General features: G+C 52.5%; 1 protein-coding gene across 2 annotated transcripts in view; it reads right to left on the minus strand.

The window, feature by feature from the left end:
- SLC25A1 (solute carrier family 25 member 1) overlaps positions 1-19,986 on the minus strand; it is a 50,726-nt gene that overhangs the window by 5,458 nt on the left and 25,282 nt on the right. For both annotated transcript variants that reach the window (XM_090063802.1, XM_090063801.1), the window contains exons 2-4: positions 4,793-4,900; positions 3,480-3,579; positions 2,038-2,176 (exon numbers count right to left, since the gene is read on the minus strand). In XM_090063802.1, coding sequence (XP_089919928.1) covers positions 2,038-2,169 — 132 coding nt within the window. In that variant the 5' untranslated portion in view covers positions 2,170-2,176; positions 3,480-3,579; positions 4,793-4,900. The remainder of the gene's footprint in view (positions 1-2,037; positions 2,177-3,479; positions 3,580-4,792; positions 4,901-19,986) is intronic.

Here is a 19,986-nt window from a genome sequence, read left to right on the forward strand (position 1 = left end):
GGTAGCAACCTGTTGAAGAGAATCTGGAAGTCCAGGGATGGACAGGAGGGTGGGTATTACTAACTCATGTCACCAGATCACAACTGAACCTACTGATCACCTGTGAGGTCTTAAATACATTAGTAACAATTGCTTCCCACATGGGAGAGTTGAGGCAGAGGGGTGAAGTGATTCACCTAATAAATATTGGTCTAATAAATGGTATCATTTTGGAACCAAGATTTCTAGTTTTTCTGCATGCGATTCACTTAAGTCATTCAGCAAGGTCAGTGGCAGAGCCAAGAACAGCCTCCAGGGTCCCAAATCATCTGAGTGACAGCACACTGTGTTCTCAACCTCCTCTCAGGGAGAGGCAGGAGGTGGTCATGATTCCTCTGGCCAATTGTCCAGCCTGGGTTTCAGACATAATATCACACACTACAGGATGCCTTTGTGCCCAGTTACCATTTACAGGGACATATTTTGCAGTTAAATTCCTGTTTGCAGCCCATGCTTCACAGGAGATGTTGGATCTGGGTGTCAAAGTGAGGAAGGAAAACTGAGCCCAGCACATGGGGAAAGAGTTGAGAGAGAAATAGCTTCAGAGCGTGGAGCAGCTTGCCACTGACTGAGGTACTTGGCCATGCTTTTTGCATTATTGCTGTTCATGTTAGTATGTTGAGTGTCAGGTTCTGGGGTCAAGCCCCTAAACAAGTCTGCCAGCACGGGAGAGGTAGGCCAAGAAAGTCAAATCCAGTCTGAGTTCTAGTGAATACAGGCAACCCTCACTTAAAGAGGTTTCGTTATCGTGCTCATTTAATATACCTATCTAGTTTCACTCAGCACTGAGCGCTTCGTTATAACGCTCAGCATGGGGGTGGGAGAAGCAGTGGCCATGGTGGTGAGGGAAGTGGCAAGTGGCAGCCGGTGGGAGCCCAGGGAGGGGTGGTAGAAGCCTGGGGTCTGCTCCGGCATGTGGTGCTGGAGTGGGCAGGGAGGAGTGGTAGCAGTGAGAAGGGGAGGGTGAGGGGCCAGGCGGCGTGAGCTTGGAGCCCAGGCGTGCAGGGTCTGCTCTGGCACGTGGCGCTGGAGCGGCAGCGAGAAGCGGTGGGTGGGGCGCATTAGCACAGGGGCTGAGCCAGCAGGAGCACGGGGCCCAAGGCCAGGGCTGGCAGCAGTGCAGAGCCTGAGCCAGTGCAAGCCAAGCCCACAGAGCTCTCCCACCCCCGGGCTGCAGCCCATGCTGTTTTGCTTCAGGTCACACACCCGTGGGGCACAGAAGCCGTCTCGAGCCTGCAGCAAATTTGGTGGTGGCGGCTCATCCCAGTGGTGGTGGGCCTGGAGGGAACCCCCAGTGGGCAAAGCAGGGCATGGACAGGTAGGTGGCCCTACTGCTTACTCTGCGCCCCATGGATGGGTGGCTGGGGGCATGCACAGGTGCTCTGGCAGCCGGTAGGTGTGGGCCAGCAGGGGCCATCACAGCAGGGGAACAATGAGGCCAGGAAGAGCTGAGGCCTTCCCTGGTACAGCCCACGTGGTGTCTTGCTGGGAGCAACCTGGCCAGGGCTGGCAGGTGGTGCGAAAACCAATTATCTTTATTTACACTAAATCCTATGGGGAAATGGGTTTTGCTTAACGCTGTTTCACTTAGCGCTTGGTTTCTCCAGAACCAGTTAAGAGCGCTAAACAGGGGTTGCCTGCACCGTCCATCCACAAGGAAGTCCCTCTAGGGAAAGCCTGCTCTTGAAAATCCCACTTCTCACCACTAGGGCTCATCAGAAGGCCGTAGTCATTTCATCTTCAGCAAAGCACAACTCCATTCTTGGCCACAGCAGAAAAGCTGAGTTTGGCCAATGCACTGCTCCCAGTGTTTGGAAGTGGTTTACTAGCTTGAGCTCTAGGTCATGCAGCAGGTATCAGGGCAAAAGCTTCCTCCAAACATGCAAGTCTTCCCAGCCTCTTCCCTCCTGCTCCGACTCATTCCCAGAACATCCCAGGGGCAGCAAAGAGCTCCCCTCTGTGTAGGCCCCTATGTAGGCTTGCAGGTCTCTGCTGTACCTTAATGGTCTCCATGGGACACACCACCATGACTGCCTCTGCCACCCCAGCTCCCAACCCACAGAAGAGGCTGCGCGTGCTGTCCAGCTTCCCCTGCTCATCTCTCATCTGGTTGCTGAGGAACTCGAACATGCCGAACCTGGCAGGGGAGAAAGGCCACAGATGCGAAACTTGCTGGACCCTGCAGAGAGCTAGATGGTGGGCACAGAGCTGGGGGCAGCTGGGGCCCTTCAAATGGGATTCACTCCCTATTCCTGCTCAGTATCGAGGTGGAGAGAGGCCATAAGAAGGGCTTCCCTGGCCTGGCCCCTCCCTAATGCCATGCCACTGCCTGGCCTCCCCTGCATCCATCATATGCAGACCCTCAGGCCCTTCTCCTTTGCCAGCTGCACCTGTTTCTAAACAGTCCCCCGGGAAAGCCAGGTGCAAATCTCCCAACAAGCCAAGGGGATGGGGCCAGGCACCAGGCTGGGACTACTGACGGCTATCAGTGACAAGTAGAAACAAAGACGCAGCAGCCTCTGCCAGGGCCAGTCTTGCCAGCCCCAGCATCTCATCCAGCCTCCTTCCTTCCTGATTCACGACCTCATGTTGCCACACCAGGAGAACTGGCCAATTGCAAACATACTGCTTTACATCACTGGAGAAAAAGTCACCTCATGGAGGTGGCACAGAGAAGGGGTGAAGAACAAGCTACTCAAACCGCTCTTTGAGCCAGCACCTCTGGCATGGCTCTCTGCCGCAGCTCTGGATTGTTTTCTCAGGCTGGCCCAAAAGGTGAAGGGCACATAGGGCCACAACCTTGCTGTCTTCTGGGGGATTGAAGCACTGTACAGGAACAGCTCACCGAGAGCGAGCCGCCCTAGTGACGTGCCCCGTCACCCCTCTGTTCCCTCACCATTTGTCCCAACAACACTGCACACATTGTTATTATGGAGAGAACCACATGCCCGAGAAGCTCCTCTGCTCTCAGAGTTGCTCAGGGCTCTAGGGACAGACCCTACTCTGCAGCTCCTTCAGGGGATGTACATCCACAGCCAGCCAGGAGAGGTGCCTGGAAGGCAGGAGGCCTTGGGTGCTAGGACAGCACAGACCCGGCTTTGCATTTCTTCCTTCTGCAGTGCTAACCCTGGCCAGGGCAACAGCCCCAAAGTGCCACAAGGCAAGGAGGACAATTTTCCCATGGAGATTCCAAGGGATCTCTTTGGGGGTTTGCTCCACTTGGTCTGGGAGACTCGTGGGAGTAAGGGAGACCATAAGGACCTCCACAGTGGTGTCCAAGTCAGCTGGGGACAGCCAGCTCACACACATGGGTAATGTTAATCCACTGGGCCTCAAATACATACTGCTGCAGCCAGCCTAACTGGCTGGACATCATCCAGAGCCATCTCAACACCCCAGCCCCCACCCACCAAGAGAAAACCATCCCTGGAGCTCCTTACCTCACAGCAGCTTTGGGTATGGAGCCATACACCAGCGAGCTGAGACCTCGGTACAGCCCCTTTACTCCATGGTCACGCACAGTCTGCTTCACACAGTCCGCTAGGGAAAATGGCATGGACCAAAAGGTTTGGTCACCTCTTCAAGCTGACATGGCAGCACCCCCACCAGGCCAGGCACTGCCCTCACCATCCCCAGTGCTATGGATGTTCATAGGGGCAAGAAAGAAGAGCTGGGGGTAATGTGAAAAGCCGGCTGCAAATGCTCCATCAGAGACCTTTAGACACCGGCCAGTGAACGTGCTCACATCAGCTAATACCTACAGCCAGTGAGCTGAGGAACCAACCTTGCCTGCAGTTAACGGATGTGGGCCACATGGCAGAGCACGGAAGTCGTGGCCTCTACAGGTGAGGTTAAAAGTCACATGCAGCAAGGTCTCTGGCATATGGCTGACTGCTCATGACTCCCAGCACACGGGCTCTGCTGGGACGCACATGCAGCAGGACATTGCCTGCAACTGCAGCGACGTGCTGGACAAAGGAGCACCTGCAACAGCAGGTGGAAGCACTGGGTTGCAGAGCTACTTTTCAGCTGGACTTGGAGCGAGTCATGGGCTGACATCTCCACAGGTCCTTGGGAGCACAGCTCCAATCCAAACACAGAACCAGCAGCTTTGGAACCACATACTCTGCCCTGACCTCAGCCTGCCTTGCCAGCCACTGCCTGGCTGGCTGTCTAAATCTCAGCTGGGAGAAGGGTCAGAGGGCCAGCAGCAGTGCCCAGTACTGACACCATGCAGCAAGTGGCCTGGACCCCAGCAGGAAGTTTTGGTTCTGCTAGTCAAGGACTCCTGCAGCTCTATCTGGCCTGGAAAAGAAGCCATCATGCCTGGGACTCCTCCAGCTCCTTTGTTCTGATGCAGCCTGCACTTGCCTAATGCACACACTGGCTTGGAGCCTTGCCTAATGCATACACTGGCTCCCAGGTGCCTTGCATGATATGTGATGCGATGCACTGGGGGAAGATCTCATCTAACCGAGAGGCCTCTAAGGTTGGTTACTGGTGGACATTTAAGCTTGAGAGACTGCAGGGATCTGTTCTAGACATACCACAACAATGGAAGGGTTTCTTGGTGGCAGGGGAATACTAGGGCCCCTTCCAGCTCAGAGGCAGATACGGACTGCAGTCCCCATGAAGCCAGCATGAAGCTACAGAGGAAGAGGAGCACCCACCCGACTGCAGTGGCTCCATGGGCTCACGATCCAGGCAGACTCCCCCATCCCATGGCCAGGCAACTCCAAACCTGCAGACTCACCGATGCCAGCATACCGCGGTGGATGCGCCTTCTCATCTAGCTGGAGCTGTGTCTTCACGTACTCAGTGGGGAATGTAATGCAGATTTCAATGCCACCAGCAATGCCACCTGGAGATAGAAAAGAGAGGGAGCTGTAGCAGGGGACTAAATTATTATTCCAACACTGAGCATTCCCCTGGCATGACCCATCTACACACTTTCTGACTGCCCAGCCCCATCTCACAGCACTTGGAGATGGATGAGTGCCCACTCTCCTCCCATTCCAGCACCAAAGCAAGGAACAGGTTTTCGGAACCTCCTCCATAACTTACAAGCTCTTCAGCAAACCTGCTTTTATCCTGGTGTCAAAAAAAAGGAGCAGCTCTTGAGATGAGCAACTCCAGCCACTGGGTCTCAGCTGAACGCCTGGCCCACAGTGGTGTCTGCTTACTCTGTTGAAGAAGATGCTCTCTGCTCTCCCTACACGTTGGGCGCGTTCAGACAAGCACACATGTGCCTGTTGCCGCGCCTCAAACCCCTTTGAGGGAAGGCAACAGGCACATGCAAGAATGAAAAAATGTTCCCCGTGCTGCAAGTTTGCAGCACGGGGAGAAAATAGACCCATGGATATCCAGGGGTCTAAAAAACACACTCCGCAATACAGCAGAGCAAGGCACGGTTCAAGACTGTGCCCAGAGCCAGTCCTCCAAAAGAGACACTCTGGTTTTGGCCAGAGCATCTCTTTGTATTCCTGCTTCCCCCAGCACTGTCCGAGGTAAGGGGGGGGGGGGAGGGTGAGGACCTGGCCCAGATCCCTGGAGGCTTGCTAGTTTGGCTTTGCACTGGAGCGGGTCACAGGGCTCCGGGAGGCACGGCTCCTGTGCATGCTTCCCAGAGCCGTGCTACCCGCTCCAGTGCAAAGCAAGACTAGCGAGCCTCAGGGATCTGGGCCCAGCCCGGCTGGGCTGCAGAGGGGCCCCAGAACCCAGCTGGGCCTGGCACATGGTCCCCGCGTCCTACGCCAGGTCCTGCTGCCAAAAGACCAGGCTGGCTAAGCAACAAGAGCAGTCCCAGGGACGGCAAAACCAAGCTGGGCTTGGCACATGATCCCCCCGCTGCTGCTGTTAAAGGTTAGTTATGGGCCCTGGGCAGGGGCCCTGTGAGGGTAGGGGCTGTGGCCCTCCAGGGTGGAGCTGTGACCCTGGGCGGGGGGGGGGGGGGGGGCTGCACCTTGAGGGGGCCAGGGGACCCACCCTTCCTGAGCAGCCCCCACACAAGGTCCCCCACACCCACAGCGCCCCCAGCAATTGCCCCACTCCTACCCACAGACCAACCCACATCCCTCCAAATCCACCCACCTGCCTTCCCCCACACCCCTTATCACCCCCTTTCTACAAACACCACATCCCCCCATGACACACCCATCATGTATGAAGATAACCAATAGCACAGATCAACACATATAGGTATTCAGAATTTACTTTTTCATGATGATAAAGAAACTGGTAGGTTTCCACACTGCTTTAACATCGTAAATATACCAATAAAGCATTACCCAGCTTATCACTGTCTGTCTCTCTAGGTGTGTGTAGAGTGGTTTTTTGTTTTAAATATGGAAGAACATGGATTTTGGAGTATTTAAAAAAATGGATTTGGGATGCTGCTGCAGCAGTCCAGCTGGCACAAGGGCTGGCACAATGACCCCAGGTATCAGTTGGCTGGGCCCCAGAAGCTCCAGAGAGTGAGTAGCTCCAGGCTGCTTGCCAGGGTAACTTTTTATATGGATGGGACCAGGACAAGGCAGCTTTTTATACTGCTGAGGACAGCACAGGTGCTGGTCCTGGGCTCTAGCTCCCCCTGGCTACAGATCCAGGAGGAGCCAGGCAAGGTTATTTTGCCCCAAGTGGCACAATTTGCTTCACACCAAAGTGCGCGTCCGAGTACGTGCGCCGAGGGAAAAAGCCCCGGCTCAAATTTGCACCGTTTCTATTTGCACGTGCCATGACCTTTTCAGGACAAGGTTTATCTTCCGTTGAGCATACAAAGAGCACCTTGCACCATGGGTCTCCAACCATCACGGAGCTTCCAGGTGCCCCGTCCCATAATCATCAGGGGGTTCTGCTGCCAGAAAAGCGTTTAGTGCCATTACGCTATGGCACCAGTGGAGCATATCATCTGAGTCAGGGGGCACAGGGCAGACCACACATTGTACAGGCCAAGGACACACAAATTTTGATCCTAGCTCTGGCCCCAGGTACAGTCAGTGCCACAGGCAAGTCCTCCGTCTCATAGGGGCTTGTTCCACCTACTTGTGTCAAGTAAGGATGCTGCTCACAAGACACAGAAAATGAACCCAGCTACTTTACAGGTTCAGAGAGATGGTTCTCCAGACACTCCTGCCAAGACTTGCTTCAACTTCCCTCCCTCCTCCACTCCTAGCTCCTTTCACCACACCCAACTTAAGAACTACCTCTCACTTCCCACTACCAGCTCCCTGGGCTCCCTGACAAGTTGGTCTGCACATGCACATACTGAGCTGCAAAAGATGTGACCTGCTGCATAGAGTTGCTTGCATTTGCCTGGTAAACTCTGCCTCTGCTCACCTCCCACATGGCACCGTGTGGCAGGGCTGGCACTGGACTCCCTGCTATAGAGGCTCTGCACAGACCTGGAGGCATGTGCAGCAGCCTCAGCAAACTCTGGTTCTCATTGGATCCTGGGAAAAGGGCCATCCTGGTGAAGCTGGGCAAGCAGACTGGCCCGTTTCCAGGGCAGCTATGCAAGGCTCAGCCCCAGGTTCATCTTTGGGGTTACGCACTAGATGAGCAACAATGGAGACTGCTTAGGATTTTACCCTCCATGACTGCCTTTATGGTAGCCTGAAGCAACAGGGACAGCTTCAAGTCTCCAGCCCCCAGCCCAGCAGCTCCTCCTGGGTGTCCCACCCTGCGAGGAATGCCAACCTGGCCATGCAGCTCCCTGCTGCCCCTGAAGGGCCCTCCACCCCTTTCCCCTCACTGGAGGGGCAGGCGCCTCGCCTCCCCTCCCCTGCTGCTGCAGCCCCAGCACTGGCAGGCACCTGCCCCCCTCATATAGCCATCCCACTCCACACCCCACTCATACCCCAAACAGTCCCCCAACCCACCCCTTCATGCAGTTACCAGGGCTGCATGCCAGCCATGTGCATGTGCGTGTGCAGAGCCATACGATGCCCCTGACTCTAAGTGCCCTCCCCCATTCCCCCAGCCCCAAGCACCTCCTAAGGCAAGCCAGGAAGTGCCAGGATAAACACCAGTGCTGAGCAGAGCAAAATGCTGGACATTTGTTCATATTTTAGAAGACTGCCCAGAAGAAAATGGTAGGACCCACTACACAAACTCCCAGGGAGAAGCCAGCCCTACCCCTTAAAAGCTGTCTAAACAGGCATGAGGGACCAAGTGCAGCTGGGGAAGCAGAAGCACAAAGAGGTGAAGTGTCTTATCCTAGGTCACGCAGCAGGTCAGTCTCCCAACTCTGTCTGGTGCCCTATGTACTAAGGCACACTGCCTCTCCCATGTAATCCCATCCCTTCCATGACTCAGTTTCCCCATCTGTAGAAAGGTGGCATCTTGCAGGCACTGAGACTAAGTTACTGGCTGCTTTGGTAGAGCATGAAGAATAATTGCTGCTAACTGCCCCAGAGATACAGATGGACCAATAAGACAGGAGCAGAAGTAATAACCCAGAGGAAACTATGCAGGACTGGCACTTCTCTGAACGTGACTGCAAAGTGCACCAAGATCTGTCTGACTCTCTACTCCCATGTGTCCAGGGGAGATGGCCCATCGGAGCTGGAGAGAGGCCAGGCTGCCCAGCTCAGCATCCTGAGGAAGGGGGCTGCTCATGTGACAGTGGCATCTTCACAGCAGTCCTACCCTGGGCTGGGAGAGGGCAGTTCTCTGTTCTCCCCTCAGGGCTGTGCCAATCCACCCGACAGCTCGCACAGCGTGTTGTCACCATACAGACAAACCACAGCACAGCTTCATTCCTCTCGCCCAGCAAGTGCAGTGCCAGCAGGGAGGCCAGCAAGAGAGCTGGAACAGCACATAGACAGATGGTGGGAGACAGAGCAAGGAAGGGGACAAAGAAGGTGCGTCAGACAGCACGGAGGTGCCAGGAGCAAGGCGCTGGCGCAGCACAGCAGGACAGTCCATCTGTTACGATGACCTGCCCCTCTGTTTCAGGCAAGACGGCCCTAATTTGTCCCAAGGGGCCTTTTCTGGCATTCATCCTGTTCAACCCACCAGCCTGTGATGGGTTAGCTCAGCTACCTTTTTTCTTAAATTCTGATCTCTCAGCCAGCCTGCCCTACCCCAGTTCCTAGATTGCAGAGGACCCCCTTCTACCCAGGGCAAACTAATCAACCCTGGGGTGCCTTGCAGGGCTTTAAATAAATCTACCTCAACACCCCATGCCTCTAGGCTAAATGCTGCCCTAAGGAATATGCAAAGGCAGCTCTCTCCGGAGTCAGGAGCAGCTGCCTGCATGTACGAATCTGAACCCACAGCAGGGTCCAAGGAAAATGTAGCTCCCTGATGTTTTGTGAGCATGAGATCAGCAACAGGAACCTCACTTTCAGCCAAGTGCTGCAGAAGCCAATTTGCAGATATGCAGACCCAGCAGGGCTGTGTTATTATAATTACGCCTGCACAGGTATTCCAGGGCTGACTCCGACCCAGGGCAGGGGGAGGCTGGTGTGTGTTAAGAGCTATTCGAGAACGATGTTCCCATGCAATAAATAAAAATAAAAATAACAGCTTTCAGCAGTTAGCAGTGTTGGGGTGGCTGGTGATGGAAGTGTTTGGGGCTCTCACCAAGCTCTAAGCTTTCCAAGACCATCTCCAGCTCCCATGCTATGGGCTCTAGGGTAGGCACTAGCTGATACCAGCACAGCAAGGTGTTCTGGTTCAAGAGGAAGGATCAATTCAACCCTGAATTCACAGGATGTCAATTCTGGGTGTCAGGACAGGATGAGTATTAAACTCACTATAAAATGCCTCAGAAAGCCTGCAGAGAAGAGCGAGGAGCCATGGAGAACCCTTATAGACAGCAGCTTAAGTATAAAAAATAATTGAAGTATTTTCGCCCTGCAGCAGCGGTTCCCCAGCAGAAAGGGCCTTGCAAATATGCCTAACCCTAGGCACAGGGATTTCTGAAGCAGATTTACCACCACATGCTTCTTGTACAGACCCTGTGGTTTTTAATTCGTATGGATTAAAAGGCACCAGGGAAAGCCTGCACAGAACCCAACCCAGACCCACGGTCACACTCCCTCCCTGCCACCTTTTAAATTTAGTTCTTTTCAACACAAGACCTATTATTTGACTCCCACTCCATTACTACTGAATTAGGGCCTTCCTTATTCATGGTACAGCCATGAAACAAATGTAGCCAGCCCGAGCAGCTCTCAGGAGGCAATGCCAGACAGAAAAACTGGCCTTAATTAAATCAGAAGGACAGAGCAGACCCCTGGGCGGTTGTGCCAGCCTCTCTGACTCAGTTCTCCTGCCTGCAGGCCTGTGTTTCTGCTGGAACCTCAAATAAATTGGGTTAAGTCCCTAGCCCGGGCAGGGCTAATTATTTTGCACCCTGAAGTGGCACCTCAGAAGTCTGTCAGGGCTCAGACAGGCTGAAGCTGAGGAAGCGAGACAGAGCATGCCAGCTTTCCAGCCTAGGTGGAAGCAAACTGGTGCTGAGATCAATAGAAAGTCTTCTCTCTCAAAATACTGAAGTCAAAGGAGCCACCAGATATCTTAAGCTCTTCCTGCCCAGCTTGGATTTGAGCTCTCCCAATGTTTGCAGGGATGCAGCACTGTTTGGGTCCAAGGTTTGGGTTTGATTCATTAAGAGGAACTAGGCCAGCTCCTGATCAGAACTGCCTTAGTGCTACGGGCATTTGGGTTTGGGCATTTTCATCAGAACTGCTCTCTTCTGGTCTGTCCTACCCACTGAAATCGGCAGCCAGCATGCTTGAGCTGTAGGACCTCCATTTCAGATCAAACCAAGGAGCTACAGGTTTAAACATAGCAATGAAGGGGAGGATAAAAAAAAGAGGGTGCAGCTTGAAATCCCCACCATTCACACATGTTGCTGCCCCTTTGGGAAATAAGAGCATGCATAATGCCATGCTGAAACCACACACACACACTTCATAACCCATCCTTTTTTCTAGGCAGCACTGGAGGCACAAGCTGACAGTACTTCTCCGCATCCCAAACTCCATCACTGGCTTCCATTCTGCTCACAAATCCAGCTCCCCATACCTGCCCGCCTGCCCTCTTCTCAGCTCCCCCCTGCATCAATTTGCTAATGCTACTGATGCCAACACACCAGGCCAGACAATTTAATTGCTCTATTTGCCTCCTCATTCCACCTACTTAGCACTTTCTCCTACACCAGCCTGCTCAGCGATTGCCTAGCATGGCCACGTCCTGCTGCCCTGCAGTAACACGGGTCAGATCAGCGCAGTGGGAGGACTCTTGCCTATTACAAAAGGAAAACTATGCTAAACATTCAGAGCCTACAGACTTCTGGATCTGCGGGGACCAATGGTCTGGGGGAGGGCTTGTTAAAACCTGATTCCCCGTGTCCTGTAGCCCAGCCAGCCTCACGCATCCTTTTCCATGAGAGTCAGCTCCAGTAGCCAAATCTAAGGGCCCAAATTCATATATATAGGCATTCTCCGTTTCAGATGCAGGGGTGATGCCTGCACGAGCAGAGAAGGGTAGGACGGAGTTCCTCATCGGTTTCATCTCTGCCTCTCCTTCCCATCCGACTGATGCCACCTAGCCCCCGCTCCGCCGAAGTCCTCCTCCCTACTCTGCCCCAGGCCTGTCTCCACCTCCTTTTTTCTTTTCTTTCAACAGCAAACAGCCATGACCCTGACTCAGCAGAGCCGTGGCACACCCCTACCACTGGCAGGCGAGCCAAACACCCAGACAACATGTATTACAGGAACAGGATCTGCCCTGGCCGGGTTGCCAGGGAGCTGGCAGGGATTGGGAATTGTTCATGATGACAGTTGTGAACAGGAGCAGAGCAGGAGTTTTTCCCCATATAAAAAACGGAAAGGTCCAAGGGTTTATTCTGCAGCAAGGACAAGGAGTTTGAGATTCTGGGTCCGGGCTGCTGCGGCTGAGCTAGGAGAGCGGGCAAAGAGAGAGCAGGCACCCTGTGCCAGAGGACACATCACAGGATTCATTCGATGTGCACCCCTGCCCGTAATAGAGCAGCAGCTTGGTCAGGGCTGCTGTACCAGAGCATGCCCTGCAATTCAAGGTGGATGTGCAAGGTCTACCCTAGCACATATAGCCTCACTTACAATGCACTGCATACTAGAGCATCCTGGAGCATCACCAGATAATAAAGCATATTAAAAGGAGGCCAGGTGCAACACCCCCATTCTACAGATGGGCAAACTGAGGCAGAGGGGTGGAAGCGACTCAACCAAGGCTACCCATTCAGTCAATAGCAGAGTTAGGAAGAGACACCACTGTTAGCCACCTCAATATCACAACATCCTCTTGCCCCTGTCCCTGCCCCCTCCCCCCCCCAGATCACAGAATTTGAGGCCACTCTTGAAAATCTGTTCTTTTCCCTCCTCAGTACTTCTGTTATTCCTTTAGAAAAACAGATGGTAGAATTCAGCCACCTCACTGACAGGATTAAGCTGGTCACATGGCCAGCTCATGGAGGTACTAAAACCTGAAATCAGGAGTTGGTGGGGGGGGGGGGTTCTTGGTTTTCTTTTTTTTGTTTTGTTTTGTTTTTAAAGCCTCAACTCCTGGAAATTGCACGGTTCCAAGACAGTGACTTTGAGAAACCTGGGGAGGCGGAGGAGATCTCAATATAGGTATCTAGGCCTCCATAAAATACACGTAAGCCACAATCCGTCGAGACGCACAAGCCAGAGAGAACAAGAGTCCAATTCATTTGGAATCAATCTCCTGGCTCCGAAGCCTGGGCACTTCGGCTCGGCAGCACGGCCAATTCATGCTTGCACAGCGCCCCGCGCTCCTCAGAAGGCACTTGCTCAATGAAGGCAAAACTATTTTTTAGCCCAGGGTCATTCCCAGACAGGCAGAAACCCCCACAGTGGGGTGAGGATGGTCTTCTCAGACATGTCCTTCTAAAGCCAAAGGGAACTGACCTCACTTTGTCTTCAGCACAAGTCATGACTTGTCTCAAGGGAAAGCATCAGCTAGGAAGGCGGGTTTGTGCATCACACTTGGCTTGACATTTCATCCTCCCCTGCACAACCCACAGTACACTTCGCTGGGCCTTTCCCTAGGGGATCCCTCCCCGAGCACTGCCCACATCACTGCTGTCATCCCTGTCCAGGACAAGTGCCCTGTTAGTCCTGGAGAAACTGGCAGGGCTGCCCCCAGCCCCTCACATCCTCAACTTGATGGAGCTCTTCCAACCTATAAGCAACACAGCTAAGTTCAGGCATTCACATGGGATGAGCCCTGACAGAAAACCACACAAGAACAGCTTACAAAGCAGGAACGTTTAAAAAGCTGGATTTGGGATGTCTCATCTTCTTAACTGCATGTCTAGGAGTCACCGTCCAACGCCCTTGGCTACTCTGAGGGCTAGAAACTCACAGCCAGACTCCCTGCACACGTGCCTCCAGGCGCCAGGGCTTCCAATAATACAAGCCTCAAGATAGAGCTGTGAGAGTTTACAACGCTGACAAGCCTCAGGCACGCAGCAGACCTCAGGTCCCTCTTCTGCCGTGCTGTCCCCACACCTTGGCTGCTTACAGGGCACGCTTAAAGCAGGTAACCTTATCTTGTGTTTCTGCTAACTGCAAGGGGTCTCTTGAGGGGAGTCATGCTGCCTTGCACACTCGGGTTTACCGCCTCCTCCACATTTGCTGGAGAAACCAGTTTCACACACACACCCTTGAAGCTCCCCTCCCTCCTCCAGCAGTTAAGTGGATCTTTTTCTACAACAAGCAACCATCCTCCTAACAAAGGAGAGGTGCTCAACATTTTCCCCTGGAGACCCTCTTGCTCCAGGTGTCTTCCCTCAGCCATGCAGAACCTGTGCTAGGAGATGCAGCTGCTCCCTAACATGCAAACATCAGGTGAAACCTGGAAAAGGATCCTGACAAGGGGAAAATAGAGACTGGTTTGATTTTACATGGGCTACGGCAGACTGACCTTGCCCTCATTGTTGCAAGCAGGCTGCTGGCATCACTCAGGATGAACACAGAGCTGCCTGAGCTCTCAGCTCCAGGTAAACAGGGGTCAGGGAAGTGGTTATTCATACACCCATATAGCCCGCTGTTTTGCACTCCCACCAGACAGCAGAGCAGTGCAAGCAGGAATGCCTCCCTACTTACAACCACTTCTTGACCACTTTACCACAATAATGTAACATGCCATGCCATTTGTGTCACTACCAAGTTTGGAGCCTGGCATTTCTTTTTTAATTAGGAAACCCAGGAGCTATGTGGCCTAGACAGCACAGAGGTGGGTTTGCCCAGATTCAGACCCAGATAAAGTCATTCTGGCATCACTCTGCTGACCCCAAGATAGTTAGTGGAGCACTGAATCTGATCCAGTGGGCACAGGCAGTGTGAGACATGTCCTGGCACTGGCCTGCAGCCTGTAATCCCAGGGCATTCCACTTCACGCTGCTTTGTCCACAAGTCTCCGATTGCTGGCACTGCCAGTAATTTAAGTAACGTAACCGATGCTGGCCTGCCAGGCCAATACACAGAGCCCTTATTCATCCTCACAGATACAAGTGCCCAAGGAACACCTATCTTGAGCTACAGTAATGCCAAAGAAGCAGCAGCAATCCCAGCTCTAAACCATGCACTGCTGGATAAGGGAGCAAGGAGTGAGGCCAACTCCTCTGAACTGCGCCACAGACAAAAAAAAAAAAAGCAGCTTGTTTGCCTTCCAATCCCCACCCCCCTTTACAGTCAGCATGGGAAAGCTGACAAGTACCCTGCATATTGCAAGATGAGAATCCCCTGCTTCCTCCCATCTGCTAGAGCTGCTTCATCCAATGGGGCTTTGCACTAAAGTGAACACACCTTCCTAGTGAGGGATAGATACCCGAGCTCTGATGGGCCTCTACATTCAGAGCATTCACGCCGCAAACATTCCCACTTTACAGACAAGACAGAAAGAGGATGCAAGTCACCCAGGGTCACACAGCAAGTCAACAGCATGGCCACAAATAGGACCAAGGTCTCTGAAACACCCACCCCACTTCCTTCTCCGTCTGCCCCCCTTCAAAAAAACACCATCAATTTCCCCTTTCCATCAGTCTAGTGTGAGGATGCAAATGCTCATCCTGGACCCCAGGAGGATAAGCTCATTTTTCACTCTAACAGAGCCTAGAGCTTCAGTAGCTTTGGTTAAGACCCAACTTTCAGCATAATACAGAGAACAACAGTCCTGCTGGCACTGATTAGCTCAGCAGTCAATAAATAAGCAGAGTAGCTAATGGAGCTCCGCGGTGCCAGAGAGCTGCTAGGAGCCACAGGCTCGCTGCACTTCAATGGCATCCACTACACCCACAGACAAGGCAGGCTGCATGGTCAAGGTCACCTTTTCAGCCTCTCCTACAATGCAATGCTTTTTTATCTCGTACATTTTAAGAGTTGTGAATCATCTGTTCCCAGACAGTCAGGGCCACTAGTTGATGCCTTCTGAATTGCAAGAATGACATTAAAAGGCCAACCATGGGAAGGGAAGAGCTGCAGCCGGACAGAGCTGGCAAGATGAGCAGGCTTTTTTGAGACCTGTAGGACATCTGCTTTTAACTAGCTCCTTGCTGCCGCGCCTTCTACATTCCCAGCCTGGCCTGGGTGCTTCAGGGGAATGTCACTTTTAAGAGCATCTGCCACAGCATTTAAAACACGGGCCAGATTCTGGCCCAATTACAAGAGTGCAGGTCACCTGTGGATTTGTACTAGTGTTACTAAGCAGAATTTAGTCCCAATGCCTTGCAATTCTCCTGTGGGCAATAAAACCCTCTGTCCTGAACAGCGAGCACACACAGCAGCTCTGTGCATCAAAGCCTTGCTGTAGGGTGCCTGCTTAAAGCCCATCATCAGGCCTTGCTCCACTACTCAGGACTGGACAAACTAAAGGTCAGCTCTGGCTAGCACCCAGTTGCTAACACTGACACTTGGCTTTTTTCAGCAACAGCAGGAGGATGAGCAAAGTGGGGAAAGTTTACATTTTGAGACTGCTGGGATGCCTTTAAACATACGGAAAACGCACTTCATAACTGAGCATGTTCTTGCATCTGTGTCTCAAGGCGTATATCCTGCTTTATCATCATGAGCAGCCACAAACCCTGCCTCCAACACCCGCTTGAGATTATAAACTGCTGACGGCATCCAGAGGGAAATGAGGAACAGCAGGCAGTGCAGCGGGCCAGCTAATTGCAGGCCTGCTCCATAGGAGCTCAGCAGACTCAGTGGGTGGAGAGGACTGGATGAAAGCTCTCAGGAGGCAAAGAGCTGCATCTCCCCTCAGGCAGCAGGCCGCAGAGCTTCCTCCTCCCACTGCACTGCAATCCGAGCCCCACCTGCGTGGGAAAACCGGCAAAACAAAGACACCTAAACCACCCTGGGGCAATAGCACCCTGGGAGACCACCCCAACACCCAAGCCTTTACTCTGAAGGGCCCCTAAGCAAAAGGCTCACACAGCCAGGCTTTTAGCTGCTGCTAGGATTGGCAGTTAATAGCCTGGGTGTCCATTTTTCTGTGGAAATGAAGAAGTGCAAGGCCAGGGACAGCTACTGAGCACACTCCCCTGTAAGCCTCTGCCATTTTGTCTGTGTTGGCCCAACTCCCCCCCATACTGCACGGGCCACTTGCTGTGTCAGAGGGTCATGCATTCCCAGTTCATGGGAAGGTCATGAAGACTAACTGTCCACAGAGCACTTTCAATGTTAGAAGTGCTCAGCCCCAGGCTGGGTACAGCTGCTGTACCCAGCAAACAAGTCTTTCAGAGCCAGTCTGCTATGGGGGGGGGGCACCACCTTGTAAGGCATGGCCCCTAGTCGAGCTCTGGAGGAGTGACAACACACGAGCAATGGGAAGTCTGCAATACATTCTGGGACAAGCCTTAGGCCATTGCATCACCACTGCTCATCCCCCTTCATAGGGAAAAGCTCAAGAAGAAGTTGAACAGACAGGGAGCCCTCAAGTCCAAATACCTGCACATTTCCCTTTGCTCAAACGATTTCAGACTCCTACACAGATCAGTCAGGCATCCTGCTCTCACCAGGCACCCCCACAGCCCACCCTTCTCCTGCTCAGCTCTGTAGCTAGGGTCTCCCTTCACAGCCTGAAAGCCAGGCTGCTGACTTGGCACCTCCAGGAGCCAAGCATCAAGGAAAACATCTGAAAAACATACAGAACTGCCGGGGGAAAAACAGCACTCAAGGCAGAGGCAGGCAAATCAATAGCAGAAGCAGATGCAGAGATGCCGAAGCTGCTACGGCCTTGCATCCACCCACGCAGAGCTCCCTTTTGCAGCCTACCAATAGTACAGCCAAGCTGCAACAAGGAAGAGTGCCAAGCACGTTTTCCTTGGCCAGCGTGGGCAAAAATTGTTTTTCACACCCTTAAGCAACCCAAGCTGCAGATCACCCCACCCCATATGGAGCCTGTGAAATGCTATGTAGGGCTGTGGCATGTTTCAGACACTCACCAGGCCTGCTGCTGTTTCCCCACCCCACCAAGCAGGGCCTGGTTCAAAGGTCAGAATGAAGTTTTACAATGTCCTTACATGTCTCAGATAAAGCAGACAGCAGAAGAACCATGCAATGTATACATATGCCCCTTGTCAGGTCCTACCAGTTCTTTATAAGGGAGCAGAGAGCTGGTAAATAAGGAGCGGGGAGAGGGACTTCTTGCTTTCCTTATTAAGGACCTTCACAGAAGTAAGGAGCCCCCAAAGAAAGGAGCTGTGACAGCTCTACTGCACACGTGTTGGGCTGGATGTCAACAGGGGGCAGGAATGAGGCCTAGTCACACAAAGAAGCACAAAAAGATACTGCAGTCCTTGTTACAAAATAAAGTTAGAACATTAAATAGGATTCCCAAAGGGCTACACGCTCCTCTGGCTAGGGAGAGATCATCCGGAGTTGCATTAGGCAGGGCAAAACAAAGCGATATCAGCCTTTGTGCTGCAGGATAGAAGGCAACCTCTGACACGGAGAGGGCTGGGGAGACGTTTTCTAATATAATCAGGTTGTTTTACCATCATCCATTCCTAGGATTCCAGACACCTCTGCCTCAAACACGTGGTATGGGTCACTGCTAACAGCAGGATGTCAGATCAGAAGGACCACAGGTCTGACCAGATATGACAATACCCAGAAGAACTCTACAGACATGCTACAGACACCATGGGTATGCCTACTTCCTCCAACTGAGTGCTGGGTCCAGGGCTGGCCTCTAGGCCAGGAGTGTGCAAAATGAAGCCCGCCAGGGCATTTTATCCAGCCCGTGGGGCCCCTAAAAGATTCAGAAAATTAATATTTATCTGCCCTGGCTGCCTGTCATGCCGCCCTCAATGGCTTGCCAAAATTCAGTAAGCGGCCCTCCACCTGAAATAGTTGCCTGCCCCTGCTATAGGCCATGCTGTAGAGAAAGGGGATGCATCTTCACACTGAACAGTGCACATGAAAGCGGCAAGTAAAGGGGAAGTGTCAGCCATTCCTCATTACCCCCTGAAACCAACTGTGCTGTATAGTCCAGGAGTGGGCTGTTCTCAGTCATGCCAACCACCTGTAAAGCGTGAACTGCTTCCAATGCTGTGTATAATCACAAGGACATCTTTACCACAGAACAGGTTTATGCAGAACAGCTTTATTTTCTTTTAAATCCATTAGCGTAAGTTTCCCCAAAGGCACTGCTAGGGAAGGATCCTGGATTAGCAGCCCTGCGGTCTGCTGACCCCATGAACACAGATGGCATGGGCAGCTGTAGTACAAGCCTCTGCAAATTGACCCTTGTGTACACATGTACGCACACCCAAGTGCACATAACACACCAAGCAGAACATAGGATTCCCAAGAGACGCGAGCGCTGACGATGGCAGTGGAGAGGGTGAGGAGAAGAGCACCGATCTGCTAAGATTTGGACTAAGGTGACAACTCACATATTACACAGAGGTCCCTGAACAGCCTTCACCTGGTAATGAATTTCAGGCACTGCAGGCCTCAGCTAAATTCAGGCAGGCAAAGTTCCATACTGCATTTAAGAAAAAGACAAGACACACACACACACGCATGCATGCACACGCACACCACTTAAGGGATCCATTCTTTATTGGGTCAAGCAATTCTGATACCTCCAACTATAATAGGGCACATGTCACTAACTGAGCCCCAGGTCAAAACATTCACTGGAAAAAAACTAAAAATAAGATAATGTTTTAAAATGATCCTTAAAATCCCTTGTGCACCAACAACCCCACCCGCCCTCAGCATGAGCCATTTTATTTATGCAGGAACTGATATTTCATGCAAATATTGTGGCGCTGTGCCTAAGACAGAACACAACCTGGACAGCCATTTAAATACCTGCTCCCTCCCCTGGGGGAGTGCAGAGAGCTTCACAACCTGTTTGCCTGGACTTTAACCCATAGATTTATTTCTTGCAACACTAGAGTCAGCAGCAACAGAGTCAACTCTTCACTAAATCACGAAGGAGGTGAAAGAGCAAGCAGGAGGGAGGGAGAGTGCACAGCCTGGACTCTGAGCCAAGCTCTCAATCACTAACTGGAGCCAAAGAGGGAACGTCCTTCAGGGAAGGTCACAGTTTGCCCACCCTGGCAAGCATCAAGTCAGGAGCTGGGACAGTTGATGGCATCCAACAATGGAAGGGATTCCCATTCTACCCCAGCCCAAGTGTGGAGCTCTGTGTTGAGGCAGGGAGAAGAGGAGGTGGACAGACAGCTTTCAGCCTGTTTCTGGTTAAGTCTGCAATGCCCTGGGATGAAAGTGGTTAATGAACAAGATCCCAAGACATTCACAGAATCAAAGCCACATGGGAAAAGAAGTGCTCCCCCTGGGAACCTTACATTTTATGACAAAAAGCTGAAAGCTTTTTGTTTTGCCAGAATGGGGTTGGTTTGTTTTTTGTTTGTTTTTGGGGGGAGCAGGCTGTTTTGGTTTTTTTGTTGTGGGG

This window comes from Crocodylus siamensis, chromosome 9 (genome assembly GCF_052110815.1).
Source record: "Crocodylus siamensis isolate JL-2025a chromosome 9, ASM5211081v1, whole genome shotgun sequence".
In the NCBI taxonomy this organism is placed as follows: Eukaryota; Metazoa; Chordata; order Crocodylia; family Crocodylidae; genus Crocodylus; species Crocodylus siamensis.